General features: G+C 41.1%; 1 protein-coding gene across 1 annotated transcript in view; it reads left to right on the plus strand.

Annotated features, from left to right (window-relative positions):
• The window catches only part of LOC123487367 (B-cell receptor CD22-like), a 35,173-nt gene extending 31,087 nt beyond the window's left edge, over nt 1-4,086 (plus strand). Inside the window, exons 2-6 of the mRNA XM_045218591.1 lie at nt 1,630-1,875; nt 2,078-2,341; nt 3,509-3,599; nt 3,724-3,778; nt 3,889-4,086. Coding sequence (XP_045074526.1) covers nt 1,630-1,875; nt 2,078-2,341; nt 3,509-3,599; nt 3,724-3,778; nt 3,889-4,086 — 854 coding nt within the window. The remainder of the gene's footprint in view (nt 1-1,629; nt 1,876-2,077; nt 2,342-3,508; nt 3,600-3,723; nt 3,779-3,888) is intronic.
• Nucleotides 4,087-19,891: the final 15,805 nt, after the last annotated feature.

Here is a 19,891-nt window from a genome sequence, read left to right on the forward strand (position 1 = left end):
CAGACCCCTTCCCTTTTTCCACATTTTGTTACGTTACAGCCTTATTCTAAAATGGATTAAATAAAACATTTTCCTCATCAATCTACACACAATACCCCATAATGACAAACGCGAAAACAGGTTTTTAGATTTTTAAGTAATTTATAAAAAATAAATAAAAATGAAATACCTTTTTTACTTCAGTATTCAGACCCTTTGCTATGAGACTCGAAATTGAGCTCAGGTGCATCGTGTTTACATTGATCAACCTTGAGATGTTTCTTTAACTTGACTGGAGTCCAAATGTGGTAAATTCTATTGATTGGACATGATTTGGAAAGGCAAACACCTGTCTATATAACATCCCACATGTTGACAGTGCATGTCAGAGCAAAAACCAAGCCATGAGGTCAAAGGAATTGTCCGTAGAGCTCCGAGACAGGATTTTGTAGAGGCAAAGATCTGGGGAAGGGTACCAAAACATTTCTGCAGCATTGAAGGTCCCCAAGAACACAGTGGCCTCCGTCATTCTTAAATGGAAGAAGTTCGGAACCACCAAGACTTCCTAGAGCTGGTCGCCCGGCCAAACTGAGCAACCGGGGGAGAAGGGCCTTGGTCAGGGAGATGACCATGAACCCGATGGTAACTCTGACAGAGAACCTTCCAGAAGGACATCCATCTCTGCAGCAGTCCACCAATCAGGCCTTTACGGTAGAGTGGCCAGACGGAAGCCACTCCTCAGTAAAAGGCACATGACAGCCTGTTTGGAGTTTGCCAAAAGGCACCTAAAGGGCTCTCAGACCATGAGGAACAAGATTCTCTGGTCTGATGAAACCAAGATTGAACTCTTTGGCCTGAATGCCAAGCGTCACATCTGGAGGAAACCTGCCACCATCCCTACAGTGAAGCAGGGTGGTGGCAGCATCATGCTGTGGGGGTGTTTTTCAGCGGCAGGGACTGGGAGACTAGTCAGGATCGAGGGAAAGATGAACGGAGAAAAGTACAGCGAGATCCTTGATGAAAACCTGCTCCAGAGCGCTCAGGACCTCAAACTGGGGCGAAGGTTCACTTTCCAACAGGAAAACAACCCTAAGCACACAGCCAAGACAAGTCTCTGAATGTCCTTGAGTGGCCCAGCCAGAGCCCGGACTTGAACCTGATCGAACATCTCTGGAGAGACCTGAAAATAGCTGTGCAGCGACGCTCCCCATCCAACCTGACAGAGCTTGAGAGGATCTGTAGAGAAGAAAGGGAGAAACTCCCCAAATACAGGTGTGCCAAGCTTATAGCGTCTTCCCTAAGAAGATGTGAGGCTGTAATCGCTGCCAAAGGTGCTTCAACAAAGTACTGAGTTAAAAAGGTCAGAATACTTACGTAAATGTAATATTTCAGTTTTTTCTCTTTTCTTTACATTTGCAAAAATGTCTAAAAATATGTTTTTGCTTTGTCATTATGGGTTATTGTGTGTAGATTGATTGGGGGGGGGGACTATTTAATCAATTTTGGAATAAGGCTGTAACGTAATAAAATGTGGAAAAAGTCAAGGGGTCTGAATACTTCCCGAATGCGCCAGCACATAATATGAATGTTTTGCTTCATATGATTAGAATTGTTGTCAAGTAATGTAATACGGTATGTTTTTAATCCCAGGTCTGCAGGTGAAGGCGTCTTCCGCCATGGTGACAGAAGGAAAGGCAGTGTTACTGACCTGTAGAACCACCTGTACTCTGACTGACAACCCCACCTACATCTGGTACAAGAACGGACAACTCGTAAACAACCAAAATAACTACCTGTTCCTAGACCCAGTCAGCGGAGAGGATGCAGGCAGATATTCCTGTAATACAAAAGGGTATGAGACTCTCTACTCTCCTGAAGAGACTCTCACTGTCATTTGTGAGTATTTGTAAATAAATGACAGTTTTAAACTTCATTTGTACTGTGCGTGCTCTCGTATTTAGTTGAGTTTTTTAAACTTCTGAAGGATGTCACGTGTTTCCAAGACAGAGGACCAGAGATCTAGTCTCAGAACATATTGTTGAAGTGGCAGCATGATGTCGGCTGTGTACTCTTACCCCTCTGTCTTCCTCAACACCAGATGCTCCAAAGAACACCTCAGTGTCAGTCAGTCCCTCTGGTGAAATAGTGGAGCGAAGTTCAGTGACTCTGACCTGCAACAGTGATGCCAACCCACCTGTGGACAAATACACCTGGTACAAGAAGAACGTAACCTCACCAAAAGCATCAGGACAGAGTTACAGCATCACTAACATCAGCTCTGAGGACAGTGGAGAATACTACTGTGAGGCAGTGAATGAAGTTGGAGCGAAGAATTCTACATCTCAATGGATCATTATAGCAGGTCAAATATGATTTAATCATTAGCATATTTTAATCTACAGTCGTGGTCAAAAGTTTTGAGAATGACACAAGTATTGGTCTTCACAAAGTTCGCTGCTTCAGTGTTATGAGATATTGTTGTCAGATGTTACTATGGTATACTGAAGTATAATTACAAGCATTCCATAAGTGTCAAAGGCTTTTATTGACAATTACATTAAGTTTATGCAAAGAGTCAATATTTGCAGTGTTGACCCTTCTTTTTCAAGACCTCTGCAATCTGCCCTGGCATGCTGTCAATTAACTTCTGGGCCACATCCTGACTGATGGCAGCCCATTCTTGCATAATCAATACTTGAAGTTTGTCAGAATTTTTGCAGAATATCAGTCTGTCCCTGATGTTTTTCCTGGAGAGAAGTGGCTTCTTGGCTGCCCTTCTTGACACCAGGCCATCCTCCAAAAGTATTCGCCTCACTGTGCGTGCAGATGCACTCACAACTGCCTGCTGCCATTCCTGAGCAAGCTCTGCACTGGTGGTGCCCCGATCCCGCAGCTGAAACAACTTTAGGAGATGGTCCTGGCGCTTGCTGGACTTTCTTGGGTGCCCTGATGCCTTCTTCACAACAATTGAACCTCTCTCCTTGAAGTTTTTGATGATCCAATAAATGGTTGATTTAGGTACAATCTTACTAGCAGCAATATCCTTGCCTGTGAAGCCCTTTTTGTGCAAAGCAATGATGATGGCACGTGTTTCCTTGCAGGTAACCATGGTTAACAGAGGAAGAACAATGATTTCAAGCACCACCCTCCTTTTAAAGCTTCCAGTCTGTTATTCTAACTCAATTAGCAAGGCAGAGTGATCTCCAGCATTGTCCTCGTCAACCCTCTCACCTGTGTTAACGAGAGAATCACTGACATGATGGCAGCTGGTCCTTTTATGGCAGGGCTGAAATGCAGTGGAAATGTTTTTTGGGGATTAAGTTCATTTTCATGGCAAAAGGGACTTTGCAATTAATTGCAATTCATCTGATCACTCTTCATGACATTCTGGAGTATATGCAAATTGCCATCATCAAAACTGAGGCAGCAGACTTTGTGAAAATTAGTATTTGTGTCATTCTCAAAACTTTTGACCACGACTGTACACTATATGATAACACATGAATTCATGTTGTCCATGTTGGTTTAGGGAAACAAACATCTGTGAAGAATGCAGCTATAGGTATCACAGTGGTTGTTCTGGTTCTCATCCTCTGTCTCTCTGGCTTCATGTGGTTCAGGTGAGCATCCTGTCCTTTCACTTTATCGTTCTGATCTGTTACTAACTTAATTGTCATTGATTGATTGATTGATTGATTAATTCATTCATTCTTTAAATTATTCCCACATTCATGTGCAAAACAGGAAGAAGGCCACCACATCCACCTCTGTCACGAGGGACACAGCAGACAATGGACAGGTGAGTTAAGTTCATAGTATTTGCTTGTTTTCTTTCAGATAATGCACTTCATTAGGCTTGCCTGGCACAATGGAACAATTTGAATTTAGTCTGTCTTCTTTCCCCATCAGGTAAACTCAAGCCTTGTTCATGACAACATCTCAGGCATGGCCATGACCCCTGCTGCAGCACAAAGAGCAGACACAGATGACCAGGATGACGTTCACTACGCCAGCGTCCATTTCTGTAACCAGGAAGTGCCTCTGTACTCTACTGTCCAACTGCCTCGACCCCAGAAAGAGGATGATGATGTCAGTACGCTGCTGTGAAATTCAACCGCCCCAGTGCTGCCACCTGGTGAGCAAGTCTAGCCATTAGAACATCTCAGATTATCTCATAATTAAATGGTACTTGTGCTTGACAATTGGGAATGCATACAACACTTGTATGTCATGCAGACCAGCAGTTGTTTGGTTTAAATGTATTAAGATATAGAATGACTTAAAAGTTGTTTGGTTTAAATGTTTTAACATCTATACGGTGCCTGAGGGAAGACCCCCAGCATCATCAAGGACCCCATAAACCCCAGCCCCGAGCTGTTCACACCTTACCGTCGGGCAGACGGTACTGGAGCATGAGGTCTGATACCTACAGGCTCAGAGACAGTTTCTATCTACAATCCATCAGACTGCTGAACACTTGAACTGGACTGACCACCTCACTGTTTCTTCGCACACTGAGAATAATGGCACCGGAAGGAATGGCTGCCATTTTACGGGCTCCTAACAAATTGTGCTCATTTTTTCACATTGTTTGTAACTTCTTTTGTACATAATGTTTCTGCCACCGTCTCTTATGACCGAAAAGTGAAGCGAGTGGAAAACCCACCTCTACCATCCATCCTATTGGCCAACGTGCAAACACTGGTGAACAAACTGGATAAGCTCTGTTCGAGACTATCCTACCAACAGGACATAAAAAACGGTAATATCTTATGTTTTACTGATAGTGGCTGAACGATGACATGGATAATATACAGTTGGCTGGGTTTTCCGTGCATCGGCAGAGAGAACAGCTACCTCCGGTAAGACGAGGGGTGGTGGTCTGTGTCTATTTGTCAATAACAGCTGGTGCGGGATATCTAATATTAAAGAAGTCTCAAGGTTTTGCTTGCCTGAGGTAGAGTACCTTATGATAAGCTGTAGACCACAGTGCCTTGCAAAAGTATTCATCCCTTTTGGCGTTTTTCCTATTTTGTTGCATTACAACCTGTAATTTAAATTGATTTTTATTTGGATTTTATGTAATGGACATACACAAAATAGTCCAAATTGGTGAAGTGAAATGAAAAAAAATTACTTGTTTCAAGAAATTCTAAAAAATAAATAAGTGGTGCGTGCATATGTATTCACCCCCTTTGCTATGAAGCACCTAAATAAGATCTGGTGCAACCAATTACCTTCAGAAGTCGAATAATTAGTTAAATAAAGTTAACCTGTGTGCAATCTAAGTGTCACATGATCTGTCACATGATCTCAGTGTATATATACACCTGTTCTGAAAGGCCCCATAGTCTGCAACACCACTAAGCAAGGGGCACCACCAAGCAAGCAGCACCATGAAGACCAAGGAGCTCACCAAACAGGTCAGGGACAAAGTTGTGGAGGAGTACAGATCAGGGTTGGGTTATAAAAAAAATATCTGAAACTTTGAACATCCCACGGAGCACCATTAAATCCATTATTAAAAAATTGAAAGAATATGGAACCACAACAAACCTGCCAGAGAGGGCCACCCACCAAAACTCACGGACCAGGCAAGGAGGGCATTAATCAGAGAGGCAACAAAGAGACCAAAGATAACCCTGAAGAGGCTACAAAGCTTCACTGTGGAGATTGGAGTATATGTCCATAGGAACACTTTAAGCCGTACACTCCACAGAGCTGGGCTTTACGGAAGAGTGGCCAGAAAAAAGACATTGCTTAAAGAAAAAAGAAGCAAACACGTTTGGTGTTTGCCAAAAGGAATGTGGGAGACTCCCCAAACATTTGGAAGAAGGTACTCTGGTCTGATGAGACTAAAATTGAGCTTTTTGGCCATCAAGGAAAACGCTATGTCTGGTGCAAACCCAACACCTCTCATCACCCCGAGAATACCATCCCCAAAGTGAAGCATGGTAGTGGCAGCATCATGCTGTGGGCATGTTTTTCATCGGCAGGGACTGGGAAACTGGTCAGAATTGAAGGAATGATGGATGGCGCTAAATACAGGGAAATTCTTGAGGGAAACCTGTTTCAGACTTCCAGAGATTTGAGACAGCAGGACAATGACCCTAAGCATACTGCTAAAGCAACACTCAAGTGGTTTAAGGGGAAACAATTAAATGTTTTGGAATGGCCTAGTCAAAGCCCAGACGTCAATCCAATTGAGAATCTGTGGTATGACTTAAAGATTGCTGTACACCAGCGGAACCCATCCAACTTGAAGGAGCTGGAGCAGTTTTGCCTTGAAGAATGGACAAATATCCCAGTGGCTAGATGTGCCAAGCTTATAGAGACATACCCCAAGAGACATGCAGCTGTAATTGCTGCAAAAGGTGGCTCTACAAAGTATTGACTTTATGGGGTTGAATAGTTATGCACACTCAAGTTTTCTGTTTTGTTGTCTTATTTCTTGTTTGTTTAACAAAAAAATTATTGCATCTTCAAAGTGGTAGGCATGTTGTGTCAATCAAATGATACAAACCCCCAGGTTGTAAGGCAACAAAATAGGAAAAATGCTAAGGGGGGTGAATACTTTCGCAAGCCACTGTATCTACCAAGCGAGTCTTCATTTATATTTATCATAGCTGTCTATTTACCACCACTAATCGATGCTGGCACACTCAACAACGAGCTGTATAAGGCCATGAGCAAAAAAGAAAATGCTCATCCAGAAGTGGCACTCCTAGTGGCCGGGGACTTTAATGCAGGGAAACTTAAATCCGTTTTTATCTCATTTCTACAAGCATGTCACATATGCAACCAGAAGGGGAAAAAATGTAGACCACCTTTACTCCACACACAGAGATGCTTACAAAGCTCTCTCTCGCCCTCCATTTGGCAAATCTGACCATAATTCTATGCTCCTGATTCCTGCTTACAAGCAAAAACTAAAGCAGCAAGTACCTGTAACTCGCTCAATACGGAAGTGGTCAGATGACGTGGATGCTAAGCTACAGGACTGTTTTGCTAGCACAGACTGGAATATGTTCCCGGATTCATCCGATGGCATTGAGGAGTATACCACCTCAGCCAACGGCTTCATCAATAAGTGCATTGATGACGTCGTCCCCGTACGTACATATCCCAACCAGAAGCCATGGATTACAGGCAACATCCGCACAGAGCTAAAGGCTAGAGCTGCTGCTTTCAAGGAGCAGGAAACTAATCCGGACGCTTATAAGAAATCCCGCTATGCCCTTGAACCATCAAACAGGCAAAGCATCAATACATGACTAAGATTAAATCCTACTACGCCGGCTCTGACGCTCGTTGGATGTGGCAGGGCTTGCAAACTATTACAGACTACAAAGGGGAAACCCAGCCGCGAGCTGCCCAGTGGCGCGAGCCTACCAGGCAGGCTAAAGGCCTTTTATGCTCGTTTCGAGGAAAGCAACACTGAAGCATGCATGAAAGTACCAGCTGTTCTGGACGAATGTGAGATCACGCTCTCCGTAGCCAATATGAGCAAGACCTTTCAACAGGTCAACATTCACAAGACCGCGGGGCCAGACGGATTACCAGAACGTGTACTCAGAGCATGCACGGACCAACTGGCAAGTGCCTTTACTGACATTTTCAACCTCTCTGTAATACCTACATGTTTCAATCAGACCACCATACTCCCTGTGCCCAAGAAAGCCAAGGTAATCTGCCTAAATGACTACCGCTCCGTAGCACTCACCTCTGTAGCCATGAAGTGCTTTGAAAGGCTGGTCATGGCTCACATCAACACCATCATCCCGGATACCCTAGACCCACTCCAATTTGCATACCCCCCAACAGATCCACAGATGACGCAATCTCAATTGCACTCCACACTGCCCTTTCCCACCTGGACAAAATGAACACCTATGTGGGAAAACAGCTCAGAGTTCAACACCATAGTGCCCACAAAGCTCATCACTAAGCTAAGGACCCTGGGACAAAACACCTCCCTCTGCAACTGGATCCTGGACTTCCTGACGGGCTGCTCCCAGGAGGTAAGGGTAGGCAACAACACATCTGCCACATTGATCTTCAACACAGGGGCCCCTCAGGGGTGAGTGCTTAGTCCCCTCATGTACTCCCTGTTCACCCACGACTGCGTGGCCAAGCATGCATGACTCAACACCATCATTAAGTTTGCTGACGACACAACGGTGGTAGGCCTGATCACCGACAACGATGAGACAGACTATGGGGAGGAGGTCAGAGACCTGGCAGTGTGGTGCCAGGACAACAACCTCACCCTCAATGTGAGCAAGACAAAGGATCTGATCGTGGACTACAGGAAAAGGAGGGCCGAACACGCCCCCATTCACATCGATGGGGCTGTAGTGGAGCGGGTCAAGAGCTTCAAGTTCCTTGGTGTCCACATCACCAACAAACTATCATGGTCCAAACACACCAAGACAGTCATGAAGAGGGCACGACAATGCCTATTCCCCCTCAGATCCTCAAAAAGTTCTACAGCTGCACTATTGAGAGCATCCTGACCAGTTGCATCACTGCCTGGTGTGGCAACTGGTCTGCATCTGACCGTAACGATCTACAGAGGGTAGTGCGTACGGCCCAATACATCACTGGGGCAAATCTTCCTGCCATCCAGGACTATACTAGGCGGTGTCAGAGGAAGTCCCAAAAAATGGTCTAAGACTCCAACCACCCAAGTCATAGACTGTTCTCTCTGCTACCGCATGGCAAATCTAGGTCCAAAAGGCTCCTTAACAGCTTCTGCCCCCAAGCCATAAGACTGCTGAACAATTAAACAAACAAACAAACTCGAACTATTTGCACTTTACCCTACAGTACAGTACATGTACCATATTACCTGTACTGTATAGTCTTGTTATTTTACTTTAGTTTATTTAGTAAATATTTTCTTAACTCTTATTTTCTTACAACTGCATTGTTGTTTAAGGGCTTGTAAGTAATCATTTCATGGTAAGGTCTATATATAAACCTGTTGTGTTCGGCGCATGTGACAAATAACATTTTATTTGATTCGACCCTAGCACACATGGACACAGACACGTTCATGCTACACATCACAGCTGCTGCTACCAGATTCTTATTGTGATTGCTAAATAGTGCACAATTGAAACACTTGCCCCCCAACCCCCCCTTCCCCAAAACACGTGTAAATATTAGACTATACATTGTGCCTTCCTGTATTATACTTATGCTAAAATGTTTATTATCTTTTACTGAGCCATTTACTTTATGTTCGTATTCTTATATTGTATTATGTCTTATTGTTGATGCATTGTTGAGAAGGAACCTGCAAGTAAGCATTTAGTTGGACGGTGTATACAGTCACAGAAACATTTATATTCAGAACTATGGGGGCGGGGCACGCGTAGACAAGATGGCGTATTGAATAGAAAGCGGTACAAAACACCTCAAGATAAAAACTTAATATTCAAAATCAGTAAGTTAGACTAAATATTAGCATTTCATATATTCGCAGTTAATATAATTCAATCTGGAAAATAACACAAAACAGATCATAAGGCTAGAGAAATATATCAACAAATATTACAACAACACGCAACACCCAAACATGACTGAAGACAAGCGTGGAGAGCCGATCCCCAAAAGGAAACGCGACTCATCGACTGATACAGATAATATATGCTTTTCACCACTGGGTATGGTAAGTGTGGAAAGCGACCTGTTGAAGTCGATAAATGACAAATTGGGCATACTAGAATTGGTCAGTAAAGACGTAAAAGAGTTGAAAGCGAGTCTTCAAATGAGTGACGAAAAAGCATTTATAATGGAGAAAGAAACCAAAAAATTAAAACTGACAGTCTCTAAGATGGAAACGGACGTTAGGGAACTTAAAAAGGAGAACAACCTTCTGAGAGAAGCCTTACTAGACATCCAAACTAGATCGATTAGGGAAAATCTAGTACTTACGGGTATTCAGGAAAAGGAGGGAGAAATAACAGAGAATATTATGAAGGACTTCCTGCATACAGCGCTACAAATCCCACTCGAGGCTGTCGATAAAATCCAACTCGAACGTGTACACCGTTTCGGAAAAGAGGACAGAAATATGAGCACCCAATCGTTGCCAAATTTGCTTTTTTTAAGGATAAAGCTATGGTGAAAAGCCTAGGGAAAAAGACTTGCTGGCACGAAAATAGGCATGAATGATCAGTTCCCGAGGGAGATTGTAGAAAGGCGCAAAGTTCTGTATCCAATCTTCAAGGAAAACAGATTAAAAGGGAAACGTGTTGCACTCGTGGTGGATAAACTATATATTGACAACCAAATGTTCAGAGACACAAAGACTACTCCATGGCTATTCTAAAAGTTGTAATAGAGGAGTCGAATATTGGAGCACCTGATACTAGCAATGATAGGGATTGTAATATTAAATAACATTTATAGTAAGTATAGTATTTTATAAAAGGATAAAACGACATAACAAGCAGAATAATACATCTTTAAATACAAATAATTAGAACATGGCTTTTTTGGCGGGGAGGTTGTTGTTTTGGCGGATGGTTGTTGTGGTTGGTCCTGTGTTCTCTCTGGCGTCCTTTCCCCCTTGCGGCAGATGCGGGTGCGTTTGCACGCTCGGCCCATTTCTTCCCATGGTCAACCATGTGGTGTGCATTTTTGTGTTTGAAAAGGTGCGGCGTTAAGTGAGTGATAGGGGGAAATGGTTGCATATCCCCAGAGGCCGACCGGGGGTCTATGAGCAGGGGTAGTGAGAGAGAGCTTTCAATTTTGTGTAGATGAGGGATATACATTTTTAAATATAGTATACATCTAATCTAATTTTTCATTGTCCTATCATGATGGAAAGAAAGATCCCTAACCCTATAACCTGGACACCCACCTGAGCGACCCATACACCAAAGAGAAGTTCCCATCTCTTTTATGGACCTGCTGTGAGTATGCAGCCTAAACAGAGAAATAAATGCGGTCAGAGACCTACTTGAGCAGCACCGCCCCCTCAAGATTCTGAGCCTTCCTGGCAGGGTTGGTCCTACAAAGCCAGAGCCCCCTGATGGGAGAGCATAATATACAAGGAAATTCTCAAAGCTGCTAATGAGAACCTTGACGACCTTGTACCTAGCCGGTGGGGATTCCGGTGGGGTACGCCCCACCCAGGTAGTGGCAGTGCTGGCAACACTGGCTGCAGTAACCCATGGGGAGGGGGTCACACTCGGACAATCAGAGAGGGGGTTTATCATTGTGGCCCAGTGTCACGCCCTGGCTCTGGGACTCCGTTATGTTGAGCCAGGGTGTGTTGTTTCATTGTGTTTTGGGTTCTAGGCTGATTATCTAGCTCATGTGTTTCTGTGTTGGCCGGGGTGGTTCTCAATCAGAGGCAACGAGTATCAGCTGTTGCTTGTTGTCTCTGATTGCGAACCATACGTAGGCAGCCTGTTTTCCACAGTGTGTTGTGGGATCTTGTTCCGTGTATGGTTAGTGTCTGTTACCAAGGACGTCACGTATCGTTTTGTTGTTTTGTTCAGTGCGGTACTCTAATAAATAAGTATGTTCGCAAATCACGCTGCGCATTGGTCCACTGTGTATGACGATCGTGACAGAAGATCCCACCAAAACTGGACCAAGCAGCATGTCCAGGAGCCAACGCCAGAGGTAACTCTAGCGGATATCCACTTCGACTGGGTCAAGCAGTGTGTCCAGGAGCCAACGCCAGAGGTAACTCTAGCGGATATCCACCTCGAATGGGTCAAGCCGCGTGAGGAGGAGAGAGGTTGGACTTGGGAGCAGAGGCTGGAGAGTCTGGCGAGAGCCATGGAGGCCATAGCCAAAATATGGGAAACCAGGCCTGCTATTCATAGCAGACTTCGAAAAGGCATTTGATAAAGTTCGACTGGGGTTTATATATAAATGCCTGGAGCATTTCAATTTTGGAGAATATCTTATAAAATGGGTCAAAATCATGTATAGTAACCCTAGGTGTAAAATAGTAAATAATGGCTATTTCTCAGAAAGTTTTAAACTGTCAAGAGGAGTGAAACAAGGATGTCCACTATCGGCATATCTATTTATTGTGGCCATCGAGATGTTAGCTATTAAAATCAGATCCAATAATAATATCAGAGGATTAGAAATCCAGGGCTTAAAAACAAAGGTGTCATTGTACGCTGATGATTCATGTTTTCTTTTAAATCCACAACTAGAATCCCTCCACAGCCTCATAGAGGATCTAGATACATTTTCTAACCTCTCTGGATTACAACCAAATTATGACAAATGTACTATATTACGTATTGGATCACTAAAAAATACCATTTTTACATTACCATGTAGTTTACCAATAAAATGGTCTGATGGTGATGTGGATATACTCGGAATACATATCCCAAAGGAAATAAATGATCTCACTTTAATAAATTTTAATAGAAAGTTAGCAAAAATAGATAAGATCTTACTACCATGGAAAGGAAAATACCTGTCAATTTGTGGAAAAATCACCCTGATTAACTCTTTAGTATTATCCCAGTTTACCTATTTGCTTATGGTCTTGCCTACGCCTAGCGAACAGTTTTTTAAATTATATGAGAAAAAAATGTTCAATTTTATTTGGAACGATAAGCCAGACAAAATTAAAAAGGCATATTTATATAATGAATATGAATTCAGAGGACAGAAATTATTAAATATTAAAGCATTAGACCTATCACTAAAAGCTTCAGTCATACAAAAGTTATACTTAAATCCGAACTGGTTCTCAAGCAAATTAGTAAGATTGTCTCACCCAATGTTCAAGAAAGGCCTTTTTCCCTTTATTCAGATTACAACAACTCATTTGCAGTTATTTGAAAAGGAAATCATCTCCCAAATATCACTATTTCTAAAACAAGCCATAGAAAGTTGGTTGCAATTTCAATTGAATCCTCCAGAAACGACAGAACAAATAATGCAACAAATATTGTGGTTAAATTCAAATATACTAATTGACAAAAAACCTTTATTTTTTGACAGAATATTTAAAACATTTATAATCTTCGTAAATGATATCATCGGTAGGACTGGTGGAGTTATGTCGCACATGCAGCTAACAAAAACATATGGAAATGTCTGCTCTACCCAAAATTACAACCAAATACTTGCAGCCTTACCGCAAAAGTGGAAGAGGAAAGTGGAAGGGGGAGAAAGTAAGGAACTTGTCTGTCGGCCTTGCATTAAAGAACATAATTGGTTAAGGAAAACTGTGATAAATAAAAAAGTTTATCAGTTTCACTTAAGGACCAAAGGATTGACAGCCGTCCCATATAGATTGCAAAATAGTTGGGAAGAGATCTTTGACGACCGATCCCATGGCATAGTGTTTATGAACTGACACGCGAAAGCGACACCGGATTAAAAAAATTAGAATCTTTCAATTTAAATTATTATATCAAATTCTTGCTACCAATAGAATGTTATTTATATGGGGGATACAATCTTCCCAGCTCTGCAGATATTGCTGTGAAGAGACAGAATCATTAGATCATTTGTTTTGGTTCTGTCCATTTGTAGCTTGTTTTTGGACACAGGTCCAGGAATGGTTAAAGGATTGCAATATTTACCTGGAGCTAACCTTGCAGATAGCATTACTGGGTGATCTGAAAAGTCATAGTCAATCAATCAATAATATAATAATACTTTTAGCAAAAATGTTTATTTTTAATTCACAATCTGTAGAAGCAATGAGAATAGAAAGGTTCAGAACTTTTGTAAAACATCACAGTACGTTTGAAATATATATGGCAAATATAAATCCTATATGGATGGTGTTAAGAGATAGATGGGAGGTATTGAATAGAGTTGAAGGATGGGACTAATAACAAATAACAACAAATAATAACAAAGATAGCTAATAATGTAAGCATACTGTGTCCATAATAAGTATATAGGTTGTATGTTGGGAGCTTTTTGGGAAAGAGCACAGTTAGAAAGATATGGCATATAGAAGCAAACCGGATGGACATCATGAAAATGATCGGAGAGGTTGAGAGTAGAAGAAGTTCAGGAGCCAAAAAAATTATAATATACAGTGGGGAGAACAAGTATTTGATACACTGCCGATTTTGCAGGTTTTCCTACTTACAAAGCATGTAGAGGTCTGTAATTGTTATCATAGGTACACTTCAACTGTGAGAGACGGAATCTAAAACAAAAATCCAGAAAAACAAATTGTATGATTTTTAAGTAATGAATTTACATTTTATTGCATGACATAAGTATTTGATCACCTACCAACCAGTAAGAATTCCAGCTCTCACAGACCTGTTAGTTTTTCTGTAAGAAGCCCTCCTGTTCTCCACTCATTACCTGTATTAACTGCACCTGTTTGAACTCGTTACCTGTATAAAAGACACCTGTCCACACACTCAATCAAACAGACTCCAAACTCTTCACAATGGCCAAGACCAGAGAGCTGTGTAAGGACATCAGGGATAAAATTGTAGACCTGCACAAGGCTGGGATGGGCTACAGGACAATAGGCAAGCAGCTTGGTGAGAAGGCAACAACTGTTGGTGCAATTATTAGAAAATGGAAGAAGTTCAAGATGACGGTCAATCACCTTCGGTCTGGGGCTCCATGCAAGATCTCACCTCGTGGGGCATCAATGATCATGAGGAAGGTGAGGGATCAGCCCAGAACTACACAGCAGGACCTGGTCAATGACCTGAAGAGAGCTGGGACCACAGTCTCAAAGAAAACCATTAGTAACACACTACACCGTCATGGATTAAAATCCTGCAGCGCACGCAAAGGTCCCCCTGCTCAAGCCAGCGCATGTCCAGGCCCATCTGAAGTTTGCCAATGACCATCTGGATGATCCAGAGGGGGAATGGGAGAAGGTCATGTGGTCTGATGAGACAAAAATATAGCTTTTGGTCTAAACTCCACTCGCCGTGTTTGGAGGAAGAAGAAGGATGAGTACAACGCCAAGAACACCATCCCAACCGTGAAGCATGGAGGTGGAAACATCATTCTTTGGGGATGCTTTTCTGCAAAGGGGACAGGACGACTGCACCGTATTGAGGGGGAGGATGGATGGGGCCATGTATCGCGAGATCTTGGCCAACAACCTCCTTCCCTCAGTAAGAGCATTGAAGATGGGTCGTGGCTGGGTCTTCCAGCATGACAACGACCTGAAACACACAGCCAGGGCAACTAAGGAGTGGCTCCGTAAGAAGCATCTCAAGGTCCTGGAGTGGCCTAGCCAGTCTCCAGACCTGAACCCAATAGAAAATCTTTGGAGGGGAGCTGAAAGTCCGAATTGCCAGCGACAGCCCCGAAACCTGAAGGATCTGGAGAAGGTCTGTATGGAGGAGTGGGCCAAAATCCCTGCTGCAGTGTGTGCAAACCTGGTCAAGACCTACAGGAAACGTATGATCTCTGTAATTGCAAACAAAGGTTTCTGTACCAAATATTAAGTTCTGCTTTTCTGATGTATCAAATACTTATGTCATGCAATAAAATGCAAATTAATTACTTAAAAATCATACAATATGATTTTCTGGATTTTTGTTTTAGATTCCGTCTCTCACAGTTGAAGTGTACCTATGATAACAATTACAGACCTCTACATGCTTTGTAAGTAGGGAAACCTGCAAAATCAGCAGTGTATCAAATACTTGTTCTCCCCACTGTATATATATATATATATATATATATATATATATATATATATATATATATATATATATATATATATATATATATAATAGAATTATTGTAAAATTAACTCTGTCCATAAGGTGTAGATAGTAAGTATAGACCGGAAGTAGAGGCCTGGGCATTGTTGTTCACTAATTTACCAAAGGATGGCGGGGTTGAAAAGTAATAAAGGGGAGTATATATAAAAAAACATGGGGGATTGGAAGTGATGCAGACAATTACATTGATAGAAGATACAATCTATCTGCAATATTAAGCTTTCCCCCCAAAAAAAAAGTAAGCATTTAGTTGGACGGTGTATACAGTGAGGGGAAAAGGTATTTGATACCCTGCTGATTTTGTACGTTTGCCCACTGACAAAGACATGATCAGTCTATAATTTTAATGGTAGGTTTATTTGAACAGTGAGAGACAAAATAACAAATCAAAAAATACAGAAAAACGCATGTCAAAAATGTTATAAATTTATTTGCATTTTAATGAGGGAAATAAGTATTTGACCCCTCTGCAAAACATTACTTATTACTTGGTGGCAAAACCCTTGTTGGCATTCACAGAGGTCAGATGTGTCTTGTAGTTGGCCACCAGGTTTGCACACATCTCAGGAGGGATTTTGTCCCACTCCTCTTTGCAGATCTTCTCCAAGTCATTAAGGTTTCGAGGCTGACGTTTGGCAACTCGAACGTTCAGCTCCCCTCCACAGATTTTCTATGGGATTAAGGTCTGGAGACTGGCTAGGCCACTCCAGGACCTTAATGTGCATCTTCTTGAGCCACTCCTTTGTTGCCTTGGCCGTGTGTTTTGGGTCATTGTCATGCTGGAATACCCATCCACGACCCATTTTCAATGCCCTGGCTTAGGAAAGGAGGTTTTCACCCAAGATTTGACGGTACATGGCCCCATCCGTCGTCCCTTTGATGCGGTGAAGTTGTCCTGTCCCCTTAGCAGAAAAACACCCCCAAAGCATAATGTTTCCACCTCCATGTTTGACGGTGGGGATGGTGTTCTTGGGGTCATAGGCAGCATTCCTCCTCCTCCAAACACGGCGAGTTGAGTTGATGCCAAAGAGCTCGATTTTGGTCTCATCTGACCACAACACTTTCACCCAGTTCTCCTCTGAATCATTCAGATGTTCATTGGCAAACTTCAGACGGCCCTGTATATGTGCTCCCTTTAAGAGTGTGCTCCTAAACTCAGCTCGTTACCTGTATAAAATAAACCTGGGAGCCAGAAATCTTTCTGATTGAGAGGGGTTCAAATACTTATTTCCCTCATTAAAAAAAAAGGTGTTTTTCTGGATTTATTTTTTTGTTATTCTGTCTCTCACTGTTCAAATAAACCTACCATTAAAATTATAGACTGATCATTTCTTTGTCAGTGGGCAAAAGTACAAAATCAGCCAGGGATCAAATACTTTTTACATACGACTAATAAAACTTGAAACGATAACTTTAAATGAGACCCCAAAAGTGAGTATTGATGATGACATGTTGCATCTCATTTCTCATCAGACCTCTGGCACAGGCAGCTGAGGAGGACTCCTCCGTGGTTCATAGCACAGTCAACAATCCCAGGACCAAGATGACCAGAACAAAAGAAGTCCTGAACACAAGTAGAAGACCTGAACACAAGACGACCTGAATAAAATAAGACCTGAACACAACAAGAAGACCTGAACACAAGATGACTCTGCTTGGGATTCAATCGAAGCGCATAGTTGACAAGCATACAGCACTTGAATTCTGAAGGTGATTTAAGCCAACATCTGCAGCATTTACCGCTAATGTGATCTCTGCAAACATCAGGAAAATTGTCTTTAAAATCTGCATTGTCGGCAGAACACTCTTTTTACAATTGATTCTTTATTACTAAAAACATAGTATACTATAGGGTTTAATCTAGTATACTATAGGGTCTACTATAGGGTTTAATCTAGTATACTATAGGGTCTACTATAGGGTTTAATATAGTATACTATAGGGTCTACTATAGGGTTTAATATAGTATACTATAGGGTCTACTATAGGGTTTAATATAGTATACTATAGGGTCTACTATAGGGTTTAATATAGTATACTATAGGGTTTAATATAGTATACTATAGGGTTTAATCTAGTATATTATAGGGTTTAATATAGTATACTATAGGGTTTAATATAGTATACTATAGGGTCTACTATAGGGTTTAATATAGTATACTATATGGTCTACTATAGGGTTTAATATAGTATACTATAGGGTCTACTATAGGGTTTAATATAGTATACTATAGGGTTTAATATAGTATAGTATAGTATAGGGTCTACTATAGGGTTTAATATAGTATACTATAGGGTCTACTATAGGGTTTAATATAGTATACTATAGGGTCTACTATAGGGTTTAATATAGTATACTATAGGGTCTACTATAGGGTTTAATATAGTATACTATAGGGTCTACTATAGGGTTTAATATAGTATACTATATGGTTTAATATAGTATACTATAGGGTCTACTATAGGGTTTAATATAGTATACTATAGGGTTTAATATAGTATACTATAGGGTTTAATCTAGTATATTATAGGGTTTAATATAGTATACTATAGGGTCTACTATAGGGTTTAATCTAGTATACTATAGGGTCTACTATAGGGTTTAATATAGTATATTATAGGGTTTAATATAGTATACTATAGGGTCTACTATAGGGTTTAATATAGTATACTATAGGGTCTACTATAGGGTTTAATATAGTATACTATAGGGTCTACTATAGGGTTTAATATAGTATACTATAGGGTCTACTATAGGGTTTAATATAGTATACTATAGGGTCTACTATAGGGTTTAATATAGTATACTATAGGGTCTACTATAGGGTTTAATATAGTATACTATAGGGTCTACTATAGGGTTTAATATAGTATACTATAGGGTCTACTATAGGGTTTAATATGGTATACTATAGGGTCTACTATAGGGTTTAATATAGTATACTATAGGGTCTACTATAGGGTTTAATATAGTATACTATAGGGTCTACTAAAGGGTTTAATATAGTATACTATAGGGTCTACTATAGGGTTTAATATAGTATACTATATGGTTTAATATAGGGTTTAATATAGTATGCTGGTGGTGTTGGCCTATTTCTACATGGGGCTCATGGCACTGAGCTGTGGCTAAAAGCTTTGCTTTGTATATCTGAAAGGGAACAAGACAATACCAAACTTGTCATTAAGCAGTATTTCTTTAGCTCTTTGCGTTTTAGCGAGAGGAAAATGTTACCCATAATGTAGCTTCAGAACTGTTAACGACTGACTATACATTAATGTACAAGACTATACAGCAACACTGTTATTCACTTCGGGCCCTATTCAGACTGGACATAAGTTGACTTCACATGGACTTAAGTCACAAAATGTTGAGTCAACTCATCTCAAGTCTGAATCGGGCCCTTCATACACATCTTGCTATTAATATTATATATTTTTTCTTTCTTGTAAAATGCTTTTGTAAAATGCAATTTAATTACTCAATTAGAATTGCTTTTATTTTGGGTTGAACTACCCTTTTAAATAAAAGTACACTACCAGTCACAAGTTTGGACACACCTACTCATTTTTCTATTGTTTACATTGTAGAATAATAGTGAAGAAATCAAAAATATGAAATAACATATGGAATAATGTATTAACCAAAAAAGTGTTAAACAAATCAAAATAGTTGTTATATTTGAGATTCTTCAAATAGCCACCCTTTGCCTTGATGACAGCTTTGCACACTCTTGGCATTCTCTCAACCAGCTTCATGAGGTAGTCACCTGGAATGCATTTCAATTAACAGGTGTGCCTTCTTAAAAGTTCATTTGTGGAATTTCTTTCCTTCTTAATGCGTTTGAGCCAATCAGTTGTGATGTGACAAGGTAGGGGGGTATACAGAAGATAGCCCTATTTGGTCCATATTATGGTAAGAACAGCTTAAATAATCAAGAGAAATGACAGTCCATCATTACTTTAAGACATGAAGGTCAGTCAATACAGAACATTTCCAAGAACTTTGAAAGTTTCTTCAAGTGCAGTCGCAAAAACCATCAAGCGCTATGATGTAACTGGCTCTCTTGAGGACTACCACAGGAATGGAAGACCCAGAGTCACCTCTGCTGCAGAGGATAAGTTAATTAGAGTTACCAGCTTCAGAAATTGCAGCCCAAATAAAGTTCAAGTCACAGACACATCTCAAC

The sequence above is a fragment of the Coregonus clupeaformis genome, unplaced genomic scaffold (genome assembly GCF_020615455.1).
Source record: "Coregonus clupeaformis isolate EN_2021a unplaced genomic scaffold, ASM2061545v1 scaf1678, whole genome shotgun sequence".
NCBI classification, from domain to species: domain Eukaryota; kingdom Metazoa; phylum Chordata; class Actinopteri; order Salmoniformes; family Salmonidae; genus Coregonus; species Coregonus clupeaformis.